The sequence below is a fragment of the Mesoplodon bidens genome (assembly GCF_964165515.1).
Source record: "Mesoplodon bidens genome assembly, chromosome: 2".
Classification (NCBI taxonomy): domain Eukaryota; kingdom Metazoa; phylum Chordata; class Mammalia; order Artiodactyla; family Ziphiidae; genus Mesoplodon; species Mesoplodon bidens.
Window position 1 is genome coordinate 46,372,546 of NC_138177.1, and position 22,161 is coordinate 46,394,706.

A 22,161-nucleotide genomic window follows, 5' to 3' on the forward strand; every position below is an offset into this window, starting at 1 on the left:
GAATTTTGACTGCCTTAGCCCACACACAGACACTCAGCAAATGGCAGAAGCCTCACTGACTGAGGCAGTTTAAGCATAATCTCTAAAGGATCACTGGCTGACCACAAAAAACAACAACAACAAACAACCCCAGAAAAATGGAGGGGAGGAGGTAGAATCTTACATTTGCTATAATATATTATCTAAAATATCAAGTTTTCAACAAAAAATATGAGACATGTCAAGAAACAGGAAAAGTTGGCCCATAAACAGAAAAAAGCAGTCAGTAAAAACTGTCTCTGAAGGGACTCATACATAAATCTTAGTAGACAAACACTTCAAACAATTATTATAAATATGTTCAAAGAACTAAAAAAAAAAAATGTCTAAGGAATTAAAGAAAGCACAAAGACAACGAATCAACAAATACAGATTAACAATGAAAACAAGAAAATTGTAAAAAAGAACCAAATAGAAATTCTGGAGTTAAAAAGTACTCAACAGCACACTGGGCTGACAGAAAAAAAAATCAGCAAATTTGAAGATAAATGAGTAGACATTATCCAGTCTGAATAAAACTGAACAATAAAAAAAAAAAAAAGAGGGAGGGTGTGGGGGAAGAACCAAATTCGGAAATAAAGCACACTAACATACAAATAATGCAGTCCAAAAAATAAAAGAGGGGGGGAAGACAGAAGAAAGGAATATTTTAAAGAAATAATGGGTAAGGGACTTCCCTGGCAGTCCAGCGGTTAAGACTCTGCGCTCCCAATGCAGGGAGCCCAGGTTCAATCCCTGGTCAGGGAACTAGATCCCACATGCCACAACTAAAAGAGCCCACATGCCGCAACTAAATGAGCCCACGTGCCGCAACTAAAAGATCTCGAACGCCAAAACAAAGATCCCTCACGCGGGAACTAAGACCCAGCACAGCCAAATGAATATATATATATATATATTTTTTTTAAGAAATAATAGGTGAAAATTTCCCCAAAATGATCTACATATCTAAGAAGGTTATCAAATACAAGGATACAACAAACATTAAGAAGGATAAATGTAGAGATTCACACCCAAATATATAATAGCCAAAATGTCAAAAGCCAAAACAGAAAATCTTAAAAGTAGCAAAAGATAAACATTACTTATCACATACTAGGGGATTTCAACAAAATTTAACAACTGACTTATTATCAGAAAAATGAAAACCAAAAGGCAGTGGTATGGCATATTCAATACGCTGAAAAGGAGAAAAAACAGTCAACCAAGAATCCAATATCCAGGAAAACTATCTTTCAACAATAAAGACAAGATAAACATTCTTACATAAACGTTAAGAGAATTTGTTGCTAGTAGACCTGCCTTACAAGAAATACTGAAGCAGGGGGGAAAAAAAACCCACAAGAAAGAAAGAAAAGGAAATGACACCAGAGAGTAACTGAAATCCAAATTTAAAAAATAAATAAATAAAGAGAGCAAGGAAATTACTTAGGTAAAATTTTAAAAAGACAGCATAAATATATTCTTTTCATTTCTTCCCCAAACTGGTTTAAAAGACAGGTAAATTTAATCAATCATTGTAAAACTGCATTGTACGACTTTTATATAAAGATGTAACATATATGACAATACTAGCAAAAAGTAGAAGGGAAGGAAGCTATACTGAAACAAAGTCTCTCTTTATCACTAGAATTAAGGTAGTTTTACTCTGAAGTAGAATGTTTTAAGTTAAAATGTTTATTACTGTAATCTTCAGAAAAACCACTATGGAAAATCATAGTCAAATCAAAGTCAAAATGAGATAGCCTAGAAAAAAAAACAGATAATAAAGGTACCCTAGAAAAATATCTACTTACCACAGAGGAGGCAGTAAAAACAAAGAAGAAATGAGACATATAGAAAACAAATGGTATGACAGCAGACATAAATCCAATGATATTATTAAATACACTAAATGTATATGGATTAAACATGCCAATCAAAAAGCAGAGGTTATAAGACTCATTTTTTTTAAAAAAAAAAGGATCTAACTACATCCTGTCTACAGGAGACAGAATTTGATTCAGCCAAACAGGTTGAAAGTAATAGAATGGAAAAACATGTATCATACAAAAAGTAATGAGAGAGGTAGATAGCTATACTAACATCCAACAAAAAGATTTTAAGAAAAAAAGAATTTTACTAGAGACAAAAAGATTGTAATGTTAAAAAGTTAAATTAATCAGGAAGATATAACAGTTATAAAAAAATTACACGGCTAATGACAGAATTCCAAAGTAGATGAAGCAAAAACTGAAAGAAATAAAGGGAGAAACAGACAATTCAACATTAGTCAGAGCTGTCTCAATAACTGCTAAAACAGGGCTTCCCTGGTGGCGCAGTGGTTGAGAGTCTGCCTGCTGATGCAGGGGACACAAGTTCGTGCCCCGGTTCGGGAGGATCCTGCATGCCACAGAGCAGCTAGGCCCGTGAGCCATGGCCACTGAGCCTGCGCGTCCGGAGCCCGTGCTCCGCAACGGGAGAGGCCACAGCAGTGAGAGGCCCGCGTACTGCAAAAAAAAATTTTTTTAATAAATAAATAACTGCTAAAACAGAAAAAATCAGCATTCATTTTTTAAATATATTTTCACTGGGTACATTATTCTCAATTGACAGTTTTTTTTAATTTCCATTATGTTAAAGATGTTAATCAGTTGTCTACTTATTGGCATTATTTATGCAGGAATCTGATGTCACTCTTTTCTTTGTTCTTCAGTTCATGTTTGTTTTTTCTTTCTGCCTGCTTTTAACTTTAAGATTTTTCCTTTATCACTGGTTTTGAGCAATTTGATTATAATATGCCTTAGTGTTGTTTTCATGTTTCTTATGCTTGGGGTTTGCTGGGCTTCTTGGACCAGCAGAATGTTTTAATTGAATTTGGAAAGCTTTTAGGCATTACTGAGTTTTGTTCTGGGATAGTTATGTTTCTTGGAAGCAGTTTCATTTTGGCAGGTCTTACTTCTAAAATTTGGTAGGGTGGGCCTAGAGCTAACTGTTACTCCACCCTACTGGAGCAAGACTCTTCTGAGTATTCTACCCAATTCCCCATGGTTGAGGTTTTCAAGACTAACTTTTAGGAACAGACACTATTCCCAGCCCTGTGGGAATGCCCAGAACGTTTCCCCTGATCCTTTCAGGGAAACTTTCCATGTCTACGGAAAGTTTCTCCGCATCCGTGCACTAATCTGTACTCTGCTAAATATTCCAGGGGACACTCTGTAAATCTACATACGGTCATCTCTTCTCTAGATAAAACACTAGACATCAAGTAATGGTCCTGCAAGCTCTAACTGCAAACTCTATCTTTGGCCTTTGTGGACTCTCAGCTCCATTTCTTCAACTCAGAGGTTTTGCCATGATCCGTCTGGCTTCCCTGTTCCCTGTTCCCTGTCCTTGAGCCTGGAAACTCAACACAGTAAGCTGGACAATCATAAGGCTCATCACATTTATTTCCTGTACCTCAGAAAACACTGCTCTTCATTACTTAATATCCAGTGTCTTGAAAACCATTGTTACATATACTTCGTCTGGTTTTTTAGTTCCTTCATGAAGGAGAGTAAATATAGTTACCCTGTTACCCATAATGGCCAGTAGTGGGAGTCCTAGTTTTAATGTGGCTAGTGGAAAAATTTAAATGTGTCTTACATTATATTTCTATTATACAGTGTTATTGTAGATAGTCTCCAAAACTATGTAATGCTGAAATCATCTAAGAAAGCAGGGTAAGGAGCTTAAGAAGGTTAACAACCAAGAATCAACAAATTTCAACAGTTAAATGTCAAATGGAAAAGAAGGAGCTGGCAAAGTAGACTTAGAAAAGGCAACCTAAGAGAGAAAATGAAGAAAAGTGTGGTGTCACTGGAAAAGTAGAAGAGATTTAGGAAAATCAGAGATTGTATGAAATACAATCACTGCAGAGTGTATACATGTGAGTTAACCAAGGAACATCAAGGATAAGTAACATTATTGAGGGCCCAGTTAAGATTAGTAACAATGAATTCATTTTGGTTAACAACCTCTGTAAACCAGAAATATGGGAAATTCATGGATACTCCAAAACAAGTGGATAACTTAATCCATAGCTGGGGATCTGCCAGGTAAAGTGATGTAAGGTCAAAAAGCAAGGGAGATTAAGGTACCTGCCAAAAGATATTTTGAAATGATGGCTCATAAAAACTAAGATAAATACAGAAATAGAAACAACTGAGAGGTGCTAGAAAGAAAAAGTGGATAGGTTAGCCATCAAGAGGTACTAATAAAAGTAATTTAAAGACTAGGAAAGTACAAAGTAATGGCATTTTTTAAACTGATTGCCATTCTCTGCCCTCTAATAACTCACCCTTGCCTCTTCTCATTTTTTATTCCTTCAATTCTTGCTTCTTGTTGCTTTGATAAAGACGGGCCTTTTACTATCACTGCAAGTCAAGGCACTGTTCCCCCTCCAAGTACCAAACCAATCAACTACAACAAAAAATCCAATTTCAGGTACTTTGTTTCTAATCTCTGCTTTTATTTGTCCTGGGTACTTGAAGTTTTTCTTCTTTATTGTCCTACAGTGTATTTTTCCTTTGTAGGGGAAGGGGCTATGACTGATCTGGGTTTATTAAAGATAACTATTTTATAGCAAGATTTTACTTTATTTGTGAACTTTTCACCCACAGCCAATAAAGCAGGTAGGCCTTCATTAATCAGAGAATAACTTAATGATATCTCATATATCAATAGTTCAAAAACCAATTTAATCATAAGTACCTATGACTATTTACATAATGACTAATTATCAAAAATAAAGCAGAGACTACTAAAAGGTAAGAAAATGTTCTACAAACATAAATACAATAGCCATATTACAGAAAGTATCATGAAACCTTCAAATAACTGTTTGAATGTATCAAGAATCCCCATTTCTTCTCTGATTGCTGCGGCTAAAACTTCCAAAACTATGTTGAATGGTGGTGCAAGTAGGCAACCTTGTCTTATTCCTGATCTTAGTGGAAATGGTTTCAGTTTTTCATCACTGAGGACGATCTTGGCTGTGGGTTTCTCATATATGGCCTTTATTATGTTGAGGAAGGTTCCCTCTATGCCTACTTTCTACAGGGTTTTTATCGTAAATGGGTGTTGAATTTTGTCAAAAGCATTCTCTGCATCTATTGAGATGATCATATGGTTTTTCTCCTTCAATTTGTTAATATGGCGTATCACGTTGATTGATTTGTGCATATTGAAGAATCCTTGCATTCCTGGAATAAACCCCAGTTACTCATGCTGTATGATCCTTTTAATGTGCTGTTGGATTCTATTTGCTAATATTTTGTTAAGGATTTTTGCATCTATGTTCATCAGTGATATTGGCCTGCAGTTTGGAATCCAAATCAGAAAAGAAGAAGTAAAGCTGTCACTGTTTGCAGATGACATGATACTATACATACAGAATCCTAAAGATGCTACCAGAAAACTGCTAGAGCTAATCAATGAATTTGGTAAAGTAGCAGGATACAAAATTAATGCACAGAAATCTCTGGCATTCCTATACACTAATGATGAAAAATTTGAAAGTGAAATTAAGAAAACACTCGCATTTACCACTGCAACAAAAAGAATAAAATATCTAGGAATAAACCTACCTAAGGAGACAAGAGACCTGTATGCAGAAAATTATAAGACACTGATGAAAGAAATTAAAGATGATACAAATAGATGGAGAGATATACCATGTTCTTGGATTGGAAGAATCAACATTGTGAAAATGACTCTACTACCCAAAGCAATCTACAGATTCAATGCAATCCCTATCAAACTGCCACTGGCATTTTTCACAGAACAAGAACAAAAAATTTCACAATTTGTATGGAAACACAAAAGACCCCGAATAGCCAAAGCAATCTTGAGAACGAAAAATGGAGCTGGAGGCATCAGGCTCCCTGACTTCAGACTATACTACAAAGCTACAGTAATCAAGACAGTATGGTACTGGCACAGAAACAGAAATATAGATCAATGGAACAGGATAGAAAGCCCAGAGATAAACCCACACACATATGGTCATCTTATCTTTGATAAAGGAGGCAAGAGTATACAATGGAGAAAAGACAGCCTCTTCAATAAGTGGTGCTGGGAAAACTGGACAGCTACATGTAAAAGAATGAAATTAGAACACTTCCTGACACCATACACAAAAATAAACTCAAAATGGATTAAAGACTTAAATGTAAGGCCAGACACTATCAAACTCTTAGAGGAAAACATAGGCAGAACACTCTGTGACATACATCACAGCAAGATCCTTTTTGACCCACCTCCTAGAGAAATTGAAATAAAAACAAAAATAAATAAATGGGACCAAATGAAACTTAAAAGCTTTTGCACAGCAAAGGAAACCATAAACAAGACCAAAAGACAACCCTCAGAATGGGAGAAAATATTTGCACATGAAGCAACTGACAAAGGATTAATCTCCAAAATTTACAAGCAGCTCATGCAGCTCAATAACAAAAAACAAACAACCCAATCCAAAAATGGGCAGAAGACCTAAATAGACATTTCTCCAAAGAAGATATACAGATTGCCAACAAACACATTAAATGATGCTCAACATCATTAATCATTAGAGAAATGCAAATCAAAACTACAATGAGATATCATCTCACACCGGTCAGAATGGCCATCATGAAAAAAATCTACAAACAATAAATGCTGGAGAGGGTGTGGAGAAAAGGGAACACTCTTGCACTGTTGGTGGGAATGTAAATTGATACAGCCACTATGGAGAACAGTATGGAATTTCCTAAAAAAACTACAAATAGAATTACCATATGACCCAGCAATCCCACTACTGGGCATATACCCTGAGAAAACCATAATTCAAAAAGAGTCATGTACCAAAATGTTCATTACAGCTCTATTTACAATAGCCAGGACATGGAAGCAACCTAAGTGTCTATCAACAGATGAATGGATAAAGAAGATATGTCACATATATACAATGGAATATTACTCAGACATAAAAAGAAGCGAAATTGAGTTATTTGTAGTGAGGTGGATGGACCTAGAGTCTGTCATACAGAGTGAAGTAAGTCAGAAAGAGAAAAACAAATACCGTATGCTAACACATATATATGGAATCTAAGAAAAAAAAAAAGGTCATGAAGAACCTAGGGGTAAGACGGGAATAAAGACACAGACCTACTAGAGAATGGACTTGAGGATATGGGGAGCGGGAACGGTAAGCTGTGACAAAGTGAGAGAGTGGCGTGGACATATATACACTACCAAATGTAAAATAGGTAGCTAGTGGGAAGCAGCCGCATAGCACAGGGAGACCAGCTCGGTGGTTTGTGACCACCTAGAGGGGTGGGATAGGGAGGGTGGGAGGGACGGAGATGCAAGAGGGAAGAGATATGGGAACATATGTATATGTATAACTGATTCACTTTATTATAAAGCAGAAACTAACACACCATTGTAAAGCAATTATACCCCAATAAAGATGTTAAAAATAAATAAATAATTTTAAAAAAAGAATCCCCACTTCAAGGTCCTGTGCAAAAATGATTAAATAGGATGGCCTGGCCATAAAGAAAGCCTCAACAAATTTCAAAAAATTAAAATCATTCGGACAAAGTCCACTGGACACCATGGAATTAAGTTAGAAATCGGTAACAAAAAGATAATCAGAAAAATCTCAATTGCTGGGATATTAAATAGTATACTTATAATATACATAGAAGTATATTACTTAGAAGTAATTCCCAAGTGCAGTAGGCAGACTAATGGACCCCTAAGATCTCTGTGTCCTAACCAAGGAACCTGTGAAAATATTACTTTACTTGGCTAAAACAACTTTACAAATGTGATTAAGGTTACGAATCTTGAGACCTGGCATTTTTCCTGGATTATCAGGGTGGGCCCAACCAAATCACATGAGTTCTTAAAATCACATAACGTGTCCTTGCTAAGGATCAGAGTGAGATGTAACTATGTTAAAATGATCAGAGAGATACAAGATTGCTGGCTTTCAAGATGGAAGAAGACATGCAGGTTGCCTCTAGAAGCTAGAAAAGGCAAGGAAACCCATTCTACCCTAGAGTCTCTGGAAGGGAATACAGTCCTGCCCACGCTTTGATTTCAGCCCAGTAAGACTCGTGTCAGATTTCTAACCTACAGAACCATAAAATAATAAATTTGTGTTGTAAATTTGTGGTAATTCTGCTTAACAGAATCTAACTCTCTTTCTTGATAAAACCATCCAGAAAACTAGAAATAGTAGGGAACTTCTTCAACATTATAAAGGACACCTATGAAAAACCAATTACTAATATCATATTCAATGGTAAAAAACTAAAAGCTTTCCCCCTAAGAACTGGAACAAGACAAGGATGCTGGAAAGTCCCTGGTGGCACAGTGGTTAAGAATCCGCCTGCCAATGCAGGGGACATGTGTTCGAGCCCTGGTCCAGGAAGATCCCACATGCCGTGTAGCAACTAAGCCCATTCACCACAACTACTGAGCTTGTGCTCTAGAGCTCATAAGCCACAACTACTGAGCCCACGTGGCACAACTACTGAAGCCCGCGCGCCTAGAGCCTGTGCTCTGCAATGAGAAGCCACTGCAATGAGAAGCCCACGCATTGCAACGAAGAGTATCCCCTGCTTGCCGCAACTAGAGGAAGCCCGCGGGCAGCAATGAAGACCCAACGCAGCCAAAAATTAATTAATTAATTAATTTAAAAAAAAAAGACAAGGATGCCTACCTTCACAATGCTACTGAACACTGTATTGGAAGTTCTAGCCAGAACATTAGGCAAGCAAAAGTAATAAAAGGCACCCAAATTGAAAAAGAATAAATAAACTACAATATTCAGATAAAATAATCCTATATATAGAAATCCCAAGGAATCCACAAAAACCTACTAGAGCTAATAAATGAATTGGGCAAGTTGCCAGATACAAGATATACACACAAAAGTCAACTGAAATAAACAATCTGCAAAGAAAATTAATGAAACAATTCCATTTACGATAGCATTCAAAAGAATAAATACCTAGAAACAGACTTAACCAAGGAGGCAAAAGATTCATACACTGAAAACCACAAAACACTGCTGAAAGAAATTAAAGATGTAAAAAATAAGACATCTGTGTTCACAGATTGAAAGACTTAATATTGTTAAGATGGCAATACTCCCCAAAATGTATTTACAGATTTAACTCAATGCCTACTAAAATTCCAACAGCCTTTTTTGCAGAAACAGAAAAGGTGATTTCTAAAAAAATTTAAATAAATTTTAAAAATAAGTATGTCAATTATACCACAAATTTTTAAAGGTGATTTTCAAATTTATATAGAGTTGATATAAATTTATATAGAGAGTTGCATTATAAATTTATATAGAGGGAGTTGCATTATAAATTATATATATATATATAATTTATATAGAGTTTATAAAGTAGATCCGAATAGTAGAAACAACTTGAAAAAGAAGAACAAAATTCTCAAAGGGGATCATAACCATAAATCAAAAAAGCTAGGAGCCAATGCATTAGAAGGCTGGATGATCACACCACCATTGCTTATTAAAAATATAGCTTTTGGTCTTGTTAGCCTTATACTATATCATACTTTGTACTGAACTGGGCAATCCCTTAAAGAAAAAGTGGGCTAGACAATATTTTCATAATGTCTTCAGAGTTAACACCATAAACAAGTCAAATAAGTTTTATTCTTAAAGCTACATGTTTTCATTTCTGAAATTCAGCAATAAGAAATTATGTGACTTGCTTCTCTTCATCAAATGTAGACTTACTACCTTTCTCCTATATCCATCCATTCTAAAGCAAACAAGTTTATCCTTTGAGCTTCCTGATACTTGAGTAACTCTCATTCAAAGGAATAAATCAATGGTCAAAACTGTTTTTTAAAGCACTTGAGTATATGGCATTATGACTGCACAGAGACTAGCCACATTCATAGAGCCTGGACATGTTCTAGAACCAACCCTACAATTCTAAGCTAATCAAAGAGACTCAAAGGAAACCTAGAAGTGTATGTAGGTTTATGGTTTCTCCAGGACTTCTATTCCTCACTATGGGAAACAAAAATAGTCAAGACCCAATAAGAGACCCAGAATGACATATCAATAGTACCGCAGCACACTAGGTCAGCTTTTGAAATATGTCTGAACATCCCTGAGAGCCTAGCACACACAGACCCAGGTATGGGGTCAACTATAAAAAATGGTTTGGTACTGCTTATTATACCATTTACCAGGATGAAAATTGCAGAAGATGGTTTGCATCTCTCAGCTAAGTAGCAACATCATAAGTAGGCTCATAGGTCAAAAATATCAACAAGTTTGACAAAAAAATTAGATACCAACAACATCCAGAAACTCTTTTCATTGTGACATTCATAATGTATACAGGAGACTTAAACAGAAACAGGAGAGGGGAGGGATGGAGAGGGGAAAGGAAGGGAGAAGAAGGGATGGGCAGAGAGGAGAGGAGGTCTCATTGTTCAATTTTATATTTTTTATTATTTATATGTACCAGGTACACAGTACCTGGTACACACAAGTAGTAAAACCTTGTTGAATGGTCAACTGAATGATAGATGGTTCACTGAGCAAAGAAATAAATGGGTAGAAGGAAAAAGAATAAATATGCAAAGTTTAAAAATATTTGAAACTAGAGAAGACTTGTGTTTCCATTTTAAAAAGTTAATCTAATTATGTTTGAGAAGTAGCATGGCAGAGTGGAAAGAAGGCAAAATTTGAACTCAGACCTAGATTTAAAGCCTGGCTGAAACTTTTACTGGTTTGTGTTGCTGAGCAAATTGCTTACTTTATTTAAGTCTTAGTTTTCTCCACCTGTAAAATGGGGATTCCAGTATCCACCTTCCAAACACAATAAACCAGCAATGTTGGCACCTAGAACAAACTGAACAAAACCAGCTCTCAAATCAACTCTGTAATTCATAATGTAGCCCACAGATGGGTGTTACTAACAATGCTCGCCATCTGGTAGCTTCCTGTTTTAAATAATTATTCTTGCTAACTAGGTGCCAACCTTTTAGAATCATTATATTAAATGTCTGCACCCTCTAAGTTTTGGTGTCCTTACACAAAGCCCAGCAAGACCAGCCATAGCTCAGCTTATAGGTTTGCTCTGAGGATTAAAAATAACATTAAGAAAAACCCCTTGTACAGTGACAGGCACGTATTAAATAATAAATTATTGTTATTTAAGTATTTCGTTAATACCTTTATGTCATCCATTTGCCACTCTACATTATCACAATTATTCCACTAAGCCCACACTAAGAATAAAGATTAGTCATATCAGCCACTTGCAGAAATATATAAATAAGATAGAAATGAAAGGTTATGTACTGAAACATTCTCTTCAAAGATTCAAGGGGATTCCTTCAATCTTGACTTTTGGATTTTCCCTCTTAAATCCATAAAAATCTCTTCTGGACTTAGAAGAGTAGAGGGCACCTTAATTTCAAGAGCCATTTCTAGACTGAGGAAATAAGTGTCGGATTCAAAAGGAGAATTCAAAGTTACCACTATCAGGGTATGCTTCTTCTCTGCTGGATGGGCAAACAGAACTGCTGCTACTGTGTTTTGCATCTAACCTCAGCTGTGCAAACACGAATTAAGTAAGAAAAACATCAAGCCATCTTTATCAGATCTCCAAACAACCTAGATAAATTCCTTTAAATGACGAGTTTAGTTAGGATGAATAGTTAGTATGCAGAATAACAAAATTTGCAAACTCTTAAGAACCCCTGTACAAAGCACTTCTACTTAGCTCTGAAAGATTATTTCTCTGGATTATCAGATATCCAGAAATAGTTACTTTATTAGAAAGTATGCCAATCCAATCTAAGGTCACAGGTAACAATTCTCACAGCAAGAGTTAAATCAAAATGACTCATAGGTATAACTGGTTAGAGTGATGTCTCAATAACAGTTTCTCCAAGGAAACATCTCTTCTGCTCCTAAATGTCAAGTTAGCTCACAAGATGGAGCCCCCAATTTCCCCACAAATTAAAGAATAAAGTCCATTATAATCAACAACACTCAACAGTGATAAGCTGAAACATTCTCCTCTAAGATCAGGAACAAGACAAGGATGCCCATTTTTGCACTTGATTCAACATAGTACTGGAAGTCCTAGCCAGAGCAATTATGCAAGAAAAAGGGAAGAGAAAAAAAAAAAGCATTCAACTTAAAAGGTAGAAGTAAAACTCTCTCTTTTTGCAGATGACGTGATATTAGATATAGAAAATCCCAAAGACTCCCCCAAAAACTGTTAAACTAATAAACGAATTCAGCAGAAGTACAGGATACAAAATCAATATACAAAAATCAGTGTTTCTACACACTAAAAACAAATTTTTTTAATTTATTTATTTTATTTATTATTTATTTTTGGCTACGTTGGGTCTTCATTGCTGCGCGCGAGCGTTCTCTAATTGCAGTGAGTGAGGGCTACTCTTCGTTGCAGTGCGTGGGCTTCAGTAGTTGTGGCGCGCAGGCTCAGTAGTTGTGGTACACGGGCTTAGTTGCTCCACGGTATGTGGGATCTTCCCGGACCAGGGCTCGAACCTGTGTCCCCTGGATTGGCAGGCGGATTCACTGCGCCACCAGGGAAGTCCCACAACAAATTATTAGAAAGAGAAATTAAGAAAACAATCCCGGGCTTCCCTGGTGGTGCAGTGGTTGAGAGTCCGCCTGCCAATGCAGGGGACACGGGTTCATGCCCCAGTCCGGGAAGATCCCACATGCCACGGAGAAGCTAGGCCCATGAGCCATGGCCGCTGAGCCTGCGCGTCCAGAGCCTGTGCTCGCAATGGGAGAGGCCACAACAGTGAGAGGCCCACGTACCACAAAAAAAAAAAAAAACAGAAAAAAAAAAAGAAAACAATCCCACTTATAAATGTATAAAAAAGAATAAAATACCTAGGAATAAATTCAACCAGGAAGGTGAAAGAACAGTACACTAAAACCTACAAATAACTGATGAAAGAAATTGAAGAGAAAAACAAAAGATATTCCATGCTCATGGACTGGAAGAATTAATATTGTTAAAATATCCATACTACTCAAAGTGATCCACTGATTGAAAGCAATCCCTATCAAAATTCCAATGGCATTTTTCACAGAAGTAGAAAAAAACAATTCTAACGTTTGTATGGAACCTCAAAAGACTGAGTAGGCAAAGCAATCTTGGTTAATCTTAATTTCAAACTATATTACAAAGCTATAGTAATCAAAACAGTATGGTAAGCCAAAGCAATCTTGAGAAAGAAAAATGGAGCTGGAGGAATCAGGCTCCCGGACTTCAAACTATACTACAAAGCTACAGTAATCAAGACAGTATGGTACTGGCACAAAAACAGAAAGATAGATCAATGGAACAGGATAGAAAGCCCAGAGATAAACCTACGCACATATGGTTATCTTATTTTTGATAAAGGAGGCAAGAATATACAATGGAGAAAAGACAGCCTCTTCAATAAGTGGTGCTGGGAAAACTGGACAGCTACATGTAAAAGTATGAAATGAGAACACTCCCTAACACCGTACACAAAAATAAACTCAAAATGGATTAAAGACCTAAATGTAAGGCCAGACACTATCAAACTCTTAGAGGAAAACATAGGCAGAACACTCTATGACATACATCACAGCAAGATCCTTTTTGACCCACCTCCTAGAGAAATGGAAATAAAAACAAAAATAAACAAATGGGACCTAATGAAACTTAAAAGCTTTTGCACAGCAAAGGAAACCATAAACAAGACGAAAAGACAACCCTCAGAATGGGAGAAAATATTTGCAAATGAAGCAACTGACAAAGGATTAATCTCCAAAATTTACAAGCAGCTCATGCAGCTCAATAACAAAAAAACAACCCAATCCAAAAATGGGCAGAAGACCTAAACAGGCATTTCTCCAAAGAAGATGTACAGACTGCCAACAAACACACAAAAGGATGTTCAACGTCACTAATCACCAGAGAAATGCAAATCAAAACTACAACGAGGTATCACCTCACACTGGTCAGAATGGCCATCATCAAAAAATCTACAAACAATAAATGTTGGAGAGGGTGTGGAGGAAAGGGAACACTCTTGCACTGTTGGTGGGGATGTAAATTGATATAGCCACTATGGAGAACAGTATGGAGGTTCCTTAAAAAACTAAAAATAGGGCTTCCCTGGTGGCGCAGTGGTTGAGAGTCTGCCTGCTAATGCAGGGGACACGGGTTCGAGCCCTGGTCTGGGAGGATCCCACATGCCACGGAGCAACTAGGCCCGTGAGCCACAGCTACTGAGCCTGCGCGTCTGGAGCCTGTGCTCCGCAACAAGAGAGGCCGTGATAGTGAAAGGCCCGCGCACCGCGATGAAGAGTGGCCCCCGCTTGCCACAACTAGAGAAAGCCCTCGCACAGAAACGAAGACCCAACACAGCAAAAATAAATAAATAAATTACTAAAAAAAATAAAGAGCCCTTTAAAAAAAAAAAAAAAAAAAAAAACTAAAAATAGAAATACCATACGACCCAGCAATCCCACTACTGGGCATATACCCTGAGAAAACCATAATTCAAAAAAGAGCCATGTACCACAATGTTCATTGCAGCTCTATTTACAACAGCCAGGACATGGAATCAACCTAAGTGTCCATCAATAGATGAATGGATAAAGAAGATGTGGCATATATATACAATGGAGTATTACTCAGCCATAAAAAGAAACGAAACTGAGTTATTTGTAGTGAGGTGGATGGACCTAGTTTCTGTCATACAGAGTGAAGTCAGAAAGAGAAAAACAAATACTGTATGCTAACACATATATATGGAATCTAAAAAAAAAATGGTTTTGAAGAACCTAGGAGCAGGACAGGAATAATGACACATGTAGAGAATGGACTTGAGGACATGGGGAGGGGGAAGGGTAAGCTGTGACAAAGTGAGAGAGTGGCATGGACTTATATACACTACCAAATGTAAAATAGATAGCTAGTGGGAAGCAGCCGCATAGCACAGGGAGATCAGCTCGGTGCTTTGTGACCACCTAGAGGGGTGGGATAAGGAGGGTGGGATGGAGACACAAGAGGGAGGAGATATGGGGATACATGTATATGTATAGCTGATTCACTCTGTTATAAAGCAGAAACTAACACACACCATCGTAAAGCAATTATACTCCAATAAAGATGTTAAAAAAAAGTATAGTATTGGTATTAAAAAGACACAAATATCAATGGAACAGAATAGAGAGCCCAGAAATAAACCCATGCATGTACAGTTAACTAATTTTTGACAAAGGAGCCAAGAATACTCAATAGGGAAACGATAGGCACAATAAATGGTGCTGGGAAAACTGGGCATCCACTTGCAAAGGAGTAAAACTGGACTCCTATCTTACACCATACACAAAAATCAACTCAAAATGGATTACAGATCTGAATGTAAGACTTGAGACCATAGAACTCCTAGAAGAAAACATAGAGGGTAAACTCCTTGACATCAGTCTTGGCAATAACTTTTTGGATTTGAAACCAAAAGCAAAGGCAACAAAAGCAAAAATAAACAAGTGGGCTACATCAAACTAAAAAGCTGCTTCTACACAGCAAAGAAAACCATGAACAAAATGAAAAGGCAACCTACCAAATGTGAGAAATATTTGCAAATTATACATCTGATAAGAAGTTAATATCCAAAATACACACAAAATTCTCACAATTCAATAGAGGAAAAAAATTAATCAGATTAAAAAATAGTCAGAGGAAGTGAACAGACATTTTCCCAAAGAAGACATGCTTAAAAGGTATATGAAAAGGTACTTAACATCACTCATCATAAGGGAAACCCAAATCAAAACCACAATGAGATATCACCTCACACCTGTCAGAATGGTTGCCATCAAAGGGACAACAAAAAAATGTTATCAAGGATATGGAGAAAAGTGAACTCTTGTGCACTGTTGGTGGGAATGTAGATTGGTGCAGCCACTATGGAAAACAATATGGATGTTCCTCAAAAAGTTAAAAATAGAACTACCACATGATTGAGCAATTCCACTTCCAGGTATACATCCGAAGGATACAAAATCACTACCTCAAAGATATATTTGCACCTCCATGTTCGTTGCAGCATTATTTACAATAGCCAAGACATGAATCAACCTAAGTGTCCATCAACAAATGAATAAAGAAAATGTGGTGTATATATACAATGGAATATTATTCAACCATAGAAAAGAAAGAAATTTTTCAGGGTACTATGCTAAGTGAAGTGAGTCAGAGAAAGACAAATACCATATGATCTCACTTATATGTGGAATCTAAAAAGAACCAAACTCATAGAAACAGAGAAAAGACTGGTGGTTGCCAGAGGCAAGGGGTGAAGGTGATCAAAAAATACAAACTTCCATTTATAAGATTAATAAATCCAGGGGATGTGACATACAACATGGTGACTATAATTAACAACTGTATTGTATATTTGAAAGTTGCTAACGGAATAGATTTTAAAAGCTCTCATCACCAGAAAAAAAAAATTTACAACTATGTGAGGTAATGTATGTTAACTAAACTTACTGCAGTAATCACTTCACAATATATACATATATCAAATCATTATGTTGTACACCTTTAATACAATGTCATATGTCAATTATATCTCAGTAGAACTGGAGAAAACATTTTTTAAAAATAATGTCCATGTGTGGTGACTGGTATACTTTTAAACAGAATCCACAGACTAGAAGCACTGCCCTGACATTACATTTAACAAGTAGTTAAATGCATAACCATGGGCCTCAAACAGAAGCTATTTTACATTTTGGTTAAAATTAGAATTCTGTGATTGTGGTTCCCACAGTTTGTATGAATAAAATTGATCACATTATGAATAAACAATAGAAGGTTACAAGCAATTAGTTGATTATAACTTTTTAGATTTGATATTAACCACAAAAACTAATCCAGGCAGAACTGGAGATTGTGGTTTCAGAGAAACAAGCATAAGTTAAATAGGACAAATATGTTTAAATAGTAACACTCCTTAAGCTAGAGGTTTAGTAGGTTTGATATCAAGTTCCAGTGGAGAAATAATTCACCACCATAATCACAAAGTAACTAACTAAATTATGTACTTTTTTTTGTTATTTGCTGACATGCATCCCTAATTCTCATTTTGAAGCAAAGATTTTTATTTTTCTGGTGCCATCAGGTGGTAACATTATGAAGTGTTCTAAGGTTAAATGCAAGTAACTTTTAGACAGAAAAGTATCACACTGATGTGTTTTATATCAATATATATCAATTTTGTGTTTTAGCACAAAAGTATATAGAAAGAAAAGGGCAAAATATCAGAGCCAACTGTTTGGAACTCATCCCCATTTTAAACTCCCAACCCCAAATGAAATTTAAGACAAAGAAGAAAAATGAGTAGATCATTACCAAAATGCTCCACTAGCAGACAAAAAAAACCGCAAAAGACTATGAAACTATTTGAAAAACAAAAATTTATATCAAAATGATATATCAATCAAACCATAAGAGATGCTCCCTCCTGAAGTTCCATTAATGTGGCAGTAAAAAAAAAAATTATTTTTAAGGCAAAACCCTGTAAGAACAAAGAAACTGAGAGAGAAAATAGCAGCAACAAAATTTTAGAAGCTAAAAAGTAGATGGTTGAGTGGTTATTGACTTGGGCAACTCAAGGAAGCTGCTTGACTTACTGTGTGACCAACAGCAAGTTACTTAATAATATAACTTTAACTTTAGCACTTTAAATCTGTCCAAAATTTCAGGAACTAGTGGTTTTAGGTAGCTGTGGAAGTTGAGTGTGAAGGCTAAAAACAAGAGAATTCATCAAAATCCTGGTTAAGAAGTAATTAGGACACTATTACACACACTCCCTCTTCCACTCTATACAGCCAAGTATTCATCTAAATTAGAAGATGGAAAGTTTATACTCTAGGAAGAGTAAACAGAAGTCTTCTAGACTATAGGACACCAGGCATAGTGAGGGTGGGAGTACTGTAGTAAAAAAATATTAGTAATCCAGGAGACCGTGGTAATCTAAATGTTACTAACAAGTCAAAGACCACAAAACAACAATGACGATGATGATTTTCTGGACAGAAAACCACTGGAAGAAGGTCCTATCAACCTTTGATTATTGTGTCCAGAAAGTCAGGTAACGAGTTGAAGTATGCTTCAATCTGCTTCCATAAAAAAAAAGGCAAATGATAAAAACTGACGCTTAAAAATAAGTAAATAAAACACTAAGTTCTACTTACAGACATTCAGCAACATGCAGCTCTACATGTCCCATATCACCCACATTAATTAGCTGAGAATTTATCACAACTAACAAAAACAGAATAGTAGGCAAATCCAAGAACGCTTTACACTCTCAGTTTAAAAGCTCATTTCGTCTTGTCTCTTCGGGCCGAGAGTAGATGTACTAAAGAATCTCTATGAATACTCCTGAGATTGGTGAAGGCTGGTGAACATGTCAGAAAAAAACATTATTATTCATACAAAAGACTTAGAGCCTTCAATTTTTTTAAATTGTTTTTGTTGATTAATTGATCAAAGCAGAACTTAAGTATCTCTGATACTGTCCTCCATTTCATGTAACTAAAAGTATATGTCCATATTTAAGTCATTTAATCTCCAGTAATTTCTCCTTTTCAGTCTTGTTTTTACATAGGATTATACAAGCAACAGTTATACATCACATACTTTTTCTTCCCCTGATACCAAAACAAGAACATGCCAAAATACATTAATACAGATAAAACTGTACCTTGAACACCTTCTAGGAGTAAATCAACTCCCTTCCTATAAAAATCAGAAGCAGCTTCATAGTCATCTTCTTCTTCCTTTTTTAAAGCCAGCTTTATTAATTCTCCTGCTTTCTCCAAATAATCTCTCTTGCCAAGCTTGGATTTTAAACTGCCAGGAAAGAGGCCACGACTTTCCCGTTCTTCTTCTGTTTTACTCTGTTCACTGTCAGAAGCAACAGCCCCTAGTGCTGAAGAATCCGAAGAAAGACTGAGACCAAAAGTTCTAATGGGAGAATTTTGATTGGAAGCCATTCCATCATCCAACTCAGCAAGAGAATCCACATCAACAGTAAGAGATATTAGATCACTGTCACTGGAGAAGCCTAGAAATATGATCACAACAGTAAACAGATATTAAACTGAGAATCAGCCAAAAGAATACAAATCATACTGACTATTCATTTTTTCATACTACCTATGTCAACCAGGAAGGGTGTAATTTACTGATGGAAGTCAGTGTCTAGCACTTTGTTTCAGCTTAGTTCATTTTTTTTTAACATCTTTATTGGAATATAATTGCTTTACAATGTTCTGTTAGTTTCTGCTGTATAACAAAGTGAATCAGCTATACATATACATATATCCCCATATCCCCTCCCTCTTGCGTCTTCCTCCCACCTTCCCTATCCCACCCATCTAGGTGGTCACAAAGCACCGAGCTGATCTCCCTATGCTATGTGGCTGCTTTCCACTAGCTCTCTATTTTACATTTGGTAGTAGTGTCAATGCAACTCTCTCACTTCGCCCCATCTTACCCCTCCCCCTCCCCGTGTCCTCAAGTCCATTCTCTACATCCACGTCTTTATTCCTGTCCTGCCCCTAGGTTCATCAGAACCATTTTTTGTTTTAGATTCCAAATATATGTGTTACTATACAATATTTGTTTTTCTCTTTCTTAGTTCATTCATTTTTGCACTGTCTCCCTACAGCTCTAGAAGTCAAGTCTCCTTGCCTTAATCATCAAACTAAAACTGAGACAAGTCTATCTAGCCTTGCTGTCAAAAAGAGCCCTTACCACAAGATCTCATAAACTATTTATAGAAGGCTGATGCTTGTATATACAGCTGCTGTGAACAACAGCATTATGATAAAAGGAAGAGTAAGAGCTTTAGAGTAAGACAGAAAAGAAGTGCCTGGATCCCCGTTCTTTAAAACTTACTGTGTGACCAACAGCAAGTTACTTAATAATATAACTTATCATGCAGGGCTTTAAATGAGGAAAAGAGTTAATGGATATAACAGGCTATCATTAAATTATAACTATTATAGCAATTACATAATAATTAACCCTCAGAGGTGTGTTTTTTTTTGTTTTGTTTTGTTTTTTTTTTGCGGTACGCGGGCCTCTCACTGCTATGGCCTCTCCCGTTGCGGAGCACAGGCTCCGGAAGCGCAGGCTCAGTGGCCATGGCTCACGCGCCCAGCCGCTCCGCGGCATGTGGTATCTTCCCAGACCGGGGCACGAACCCGCATCCCCTGCATCGGCAGGCGGACTCTCAACCACTGCGCCACCAGGGAAGCCCCAGAGGTGTGCTTTTAAGTAACCATCCATATCTGGAAAATGTATGCCACTTACAGTTTTTTTTAACTGAAGTATTTCGAAATTTACATTTCAGCCTCTTCCACAAGCTTTTGGAGGAATCTTTGGTCTGTATTTGCATCTTAGTTTTCTGACATAAAATGAATAATGGGTGCTACTGAAACATTTAAGCAATGAAAATTACTTCTTCCATTTCATATAACTGACTTCATGGTAACTGAGCTTGAAATACAACAACAGTTATTAAACTTTCTGGTCTTAGGACCTCCCTTTACATTTTTAAAAATGATTAAGAACCTCAAAGAGCTTTTGTTTATATGGATTGTATCTGTAAATATTTACCAATCTTGATATTTTAAAAACAGACTGAATTTTTTTAAACACTAAAACTAGTTTTTTAAACACGAAAGCCCATTACATGTTAACATACTGTTTTTTCCTTTTTTTTTTTTTTGTTCATTCATTCTCCTGTTACAGGACCTTTTTATCATTTCAAGTTTGTTTGTTTTTTTTTAGTTTATTTTTGGGTGTGTTGGGTCTTCGTTGCTGCACACTGGCTTTCTCTAGTTGTGCCAAGCAGTGGCTATTCTTCGTTGTGGTGTGCGGTCTTCTCATTGAGGTGGTTTCTCTTGTTGCGGAGCACGGGCTCTAGGCGCGCGGGCTTCAGTAGTTGTGGCACGCAGGCTCAGTAGTTGTGGCTCACAGGCTCTAGAGCACAGGCTCAGTAGTTGCGGCGCATGGGCTTAGCTGCTCCGTATCATGTGGGATCTTCCCTGACCAGGGCTCAAACTCGTGTCCCCTGCACTGGCAGGTGGATTCTTAACCACTGTGCCACCAGGGAAGTCCCAACATAATTTTTATAAAAATAACTAAGAAGTGCCATTGTGTTACATTTTTGCAAATCTTGTTAACAGAAGATGGCTGGAGTCTCATGACTAATTCTGCACTCAGTCTGTCGTCAGATATTTTTCTGGTTCAAAAGTTTGAAGAAAATGTCACATGGGTAAGTAACTGAAAATGGGGTGAATATTTTAATAGCCTTTTCAAATAATTATGGCTATTTTTTGATACTACCAGAAAACTTAACAAACAGTAGTTTCTTAAAGGTTAGTTTACATGTGGAATATAAATTTCTATCAATGTAATTTCTGTTTCTGTTACATTCAAATCCACAGGTCTGTCTTACACACTGAATGAATCTTTTATCTTGCATGAGTTTGTAACATCACACCCTGGTCATTTTGAAAATATTAGTTCCCTGAGTTACATAGATCCTCCAAATGGTGACAAATTTCACTATTACAATATCTCCAAGAAAATCATATTTGCTACTTACCACCACCAACATCATCAGAAATTCTTTAAGTATTGGAAACTGTCAGGCTCAAAGTGGCTGATACAGATTCTCCAAAATTCTAATTTGGGACTGAAAACTAGAATTTTATCAGTATTTGGCAACAAATACTGTTAGCTGTTTTACTCAAAGTGGCTGATACAGGTTCTCCAAAATTCTAATTTGGGACTGAAAACTAGAATTTTATCAGTATTTGGCGACAAATACTGTTAGCTGTTTTCCTTGAAGTGTCAGCTCACTTCATTGATTTTCAAAAAAAAACATTTGCTAAATACCCAAGTCTGAATAATGATAGTTTGTATGTCAATCATTCTTTCAAACAAAAATGGGGTCCCAGGGAAAAAGTAGCTAGTTTATGGCTCAAACAATTGCAAA

The 22,161-nt window shown here is 36.6% G+C and overlaps 1 protein-coding gene across 3 annotated transcripts in view; it reads right to left on the reverse strand.

The window, feature by feature from the left end:
• Positions 1-22,161, reverse strand: part of RPS6KC1 (ribosomal protein S6 kinase C1) — a 205,355-nt gene that overhangs the window by 114,558 nt on the left and 68,636 nt on the right. For 2 of the 3 annotated variants that reach the window (XM_081221553.1, XM_081221548.1), the window contains exon 6: positions 18,853-19,215. The exons of the other annotated variant lie outside the window; for it this stretch is intronic. In XM_081221553.1, coding sequence (XP_081077679.1) covers positions 18,853-19,215 — 363 coding nt within the window. The remainder of the gene's footprint in view (positions 1-18,852; positions 19,216-22,161) is intronic. 3 annotated transcript variants of the gene reach the window in all.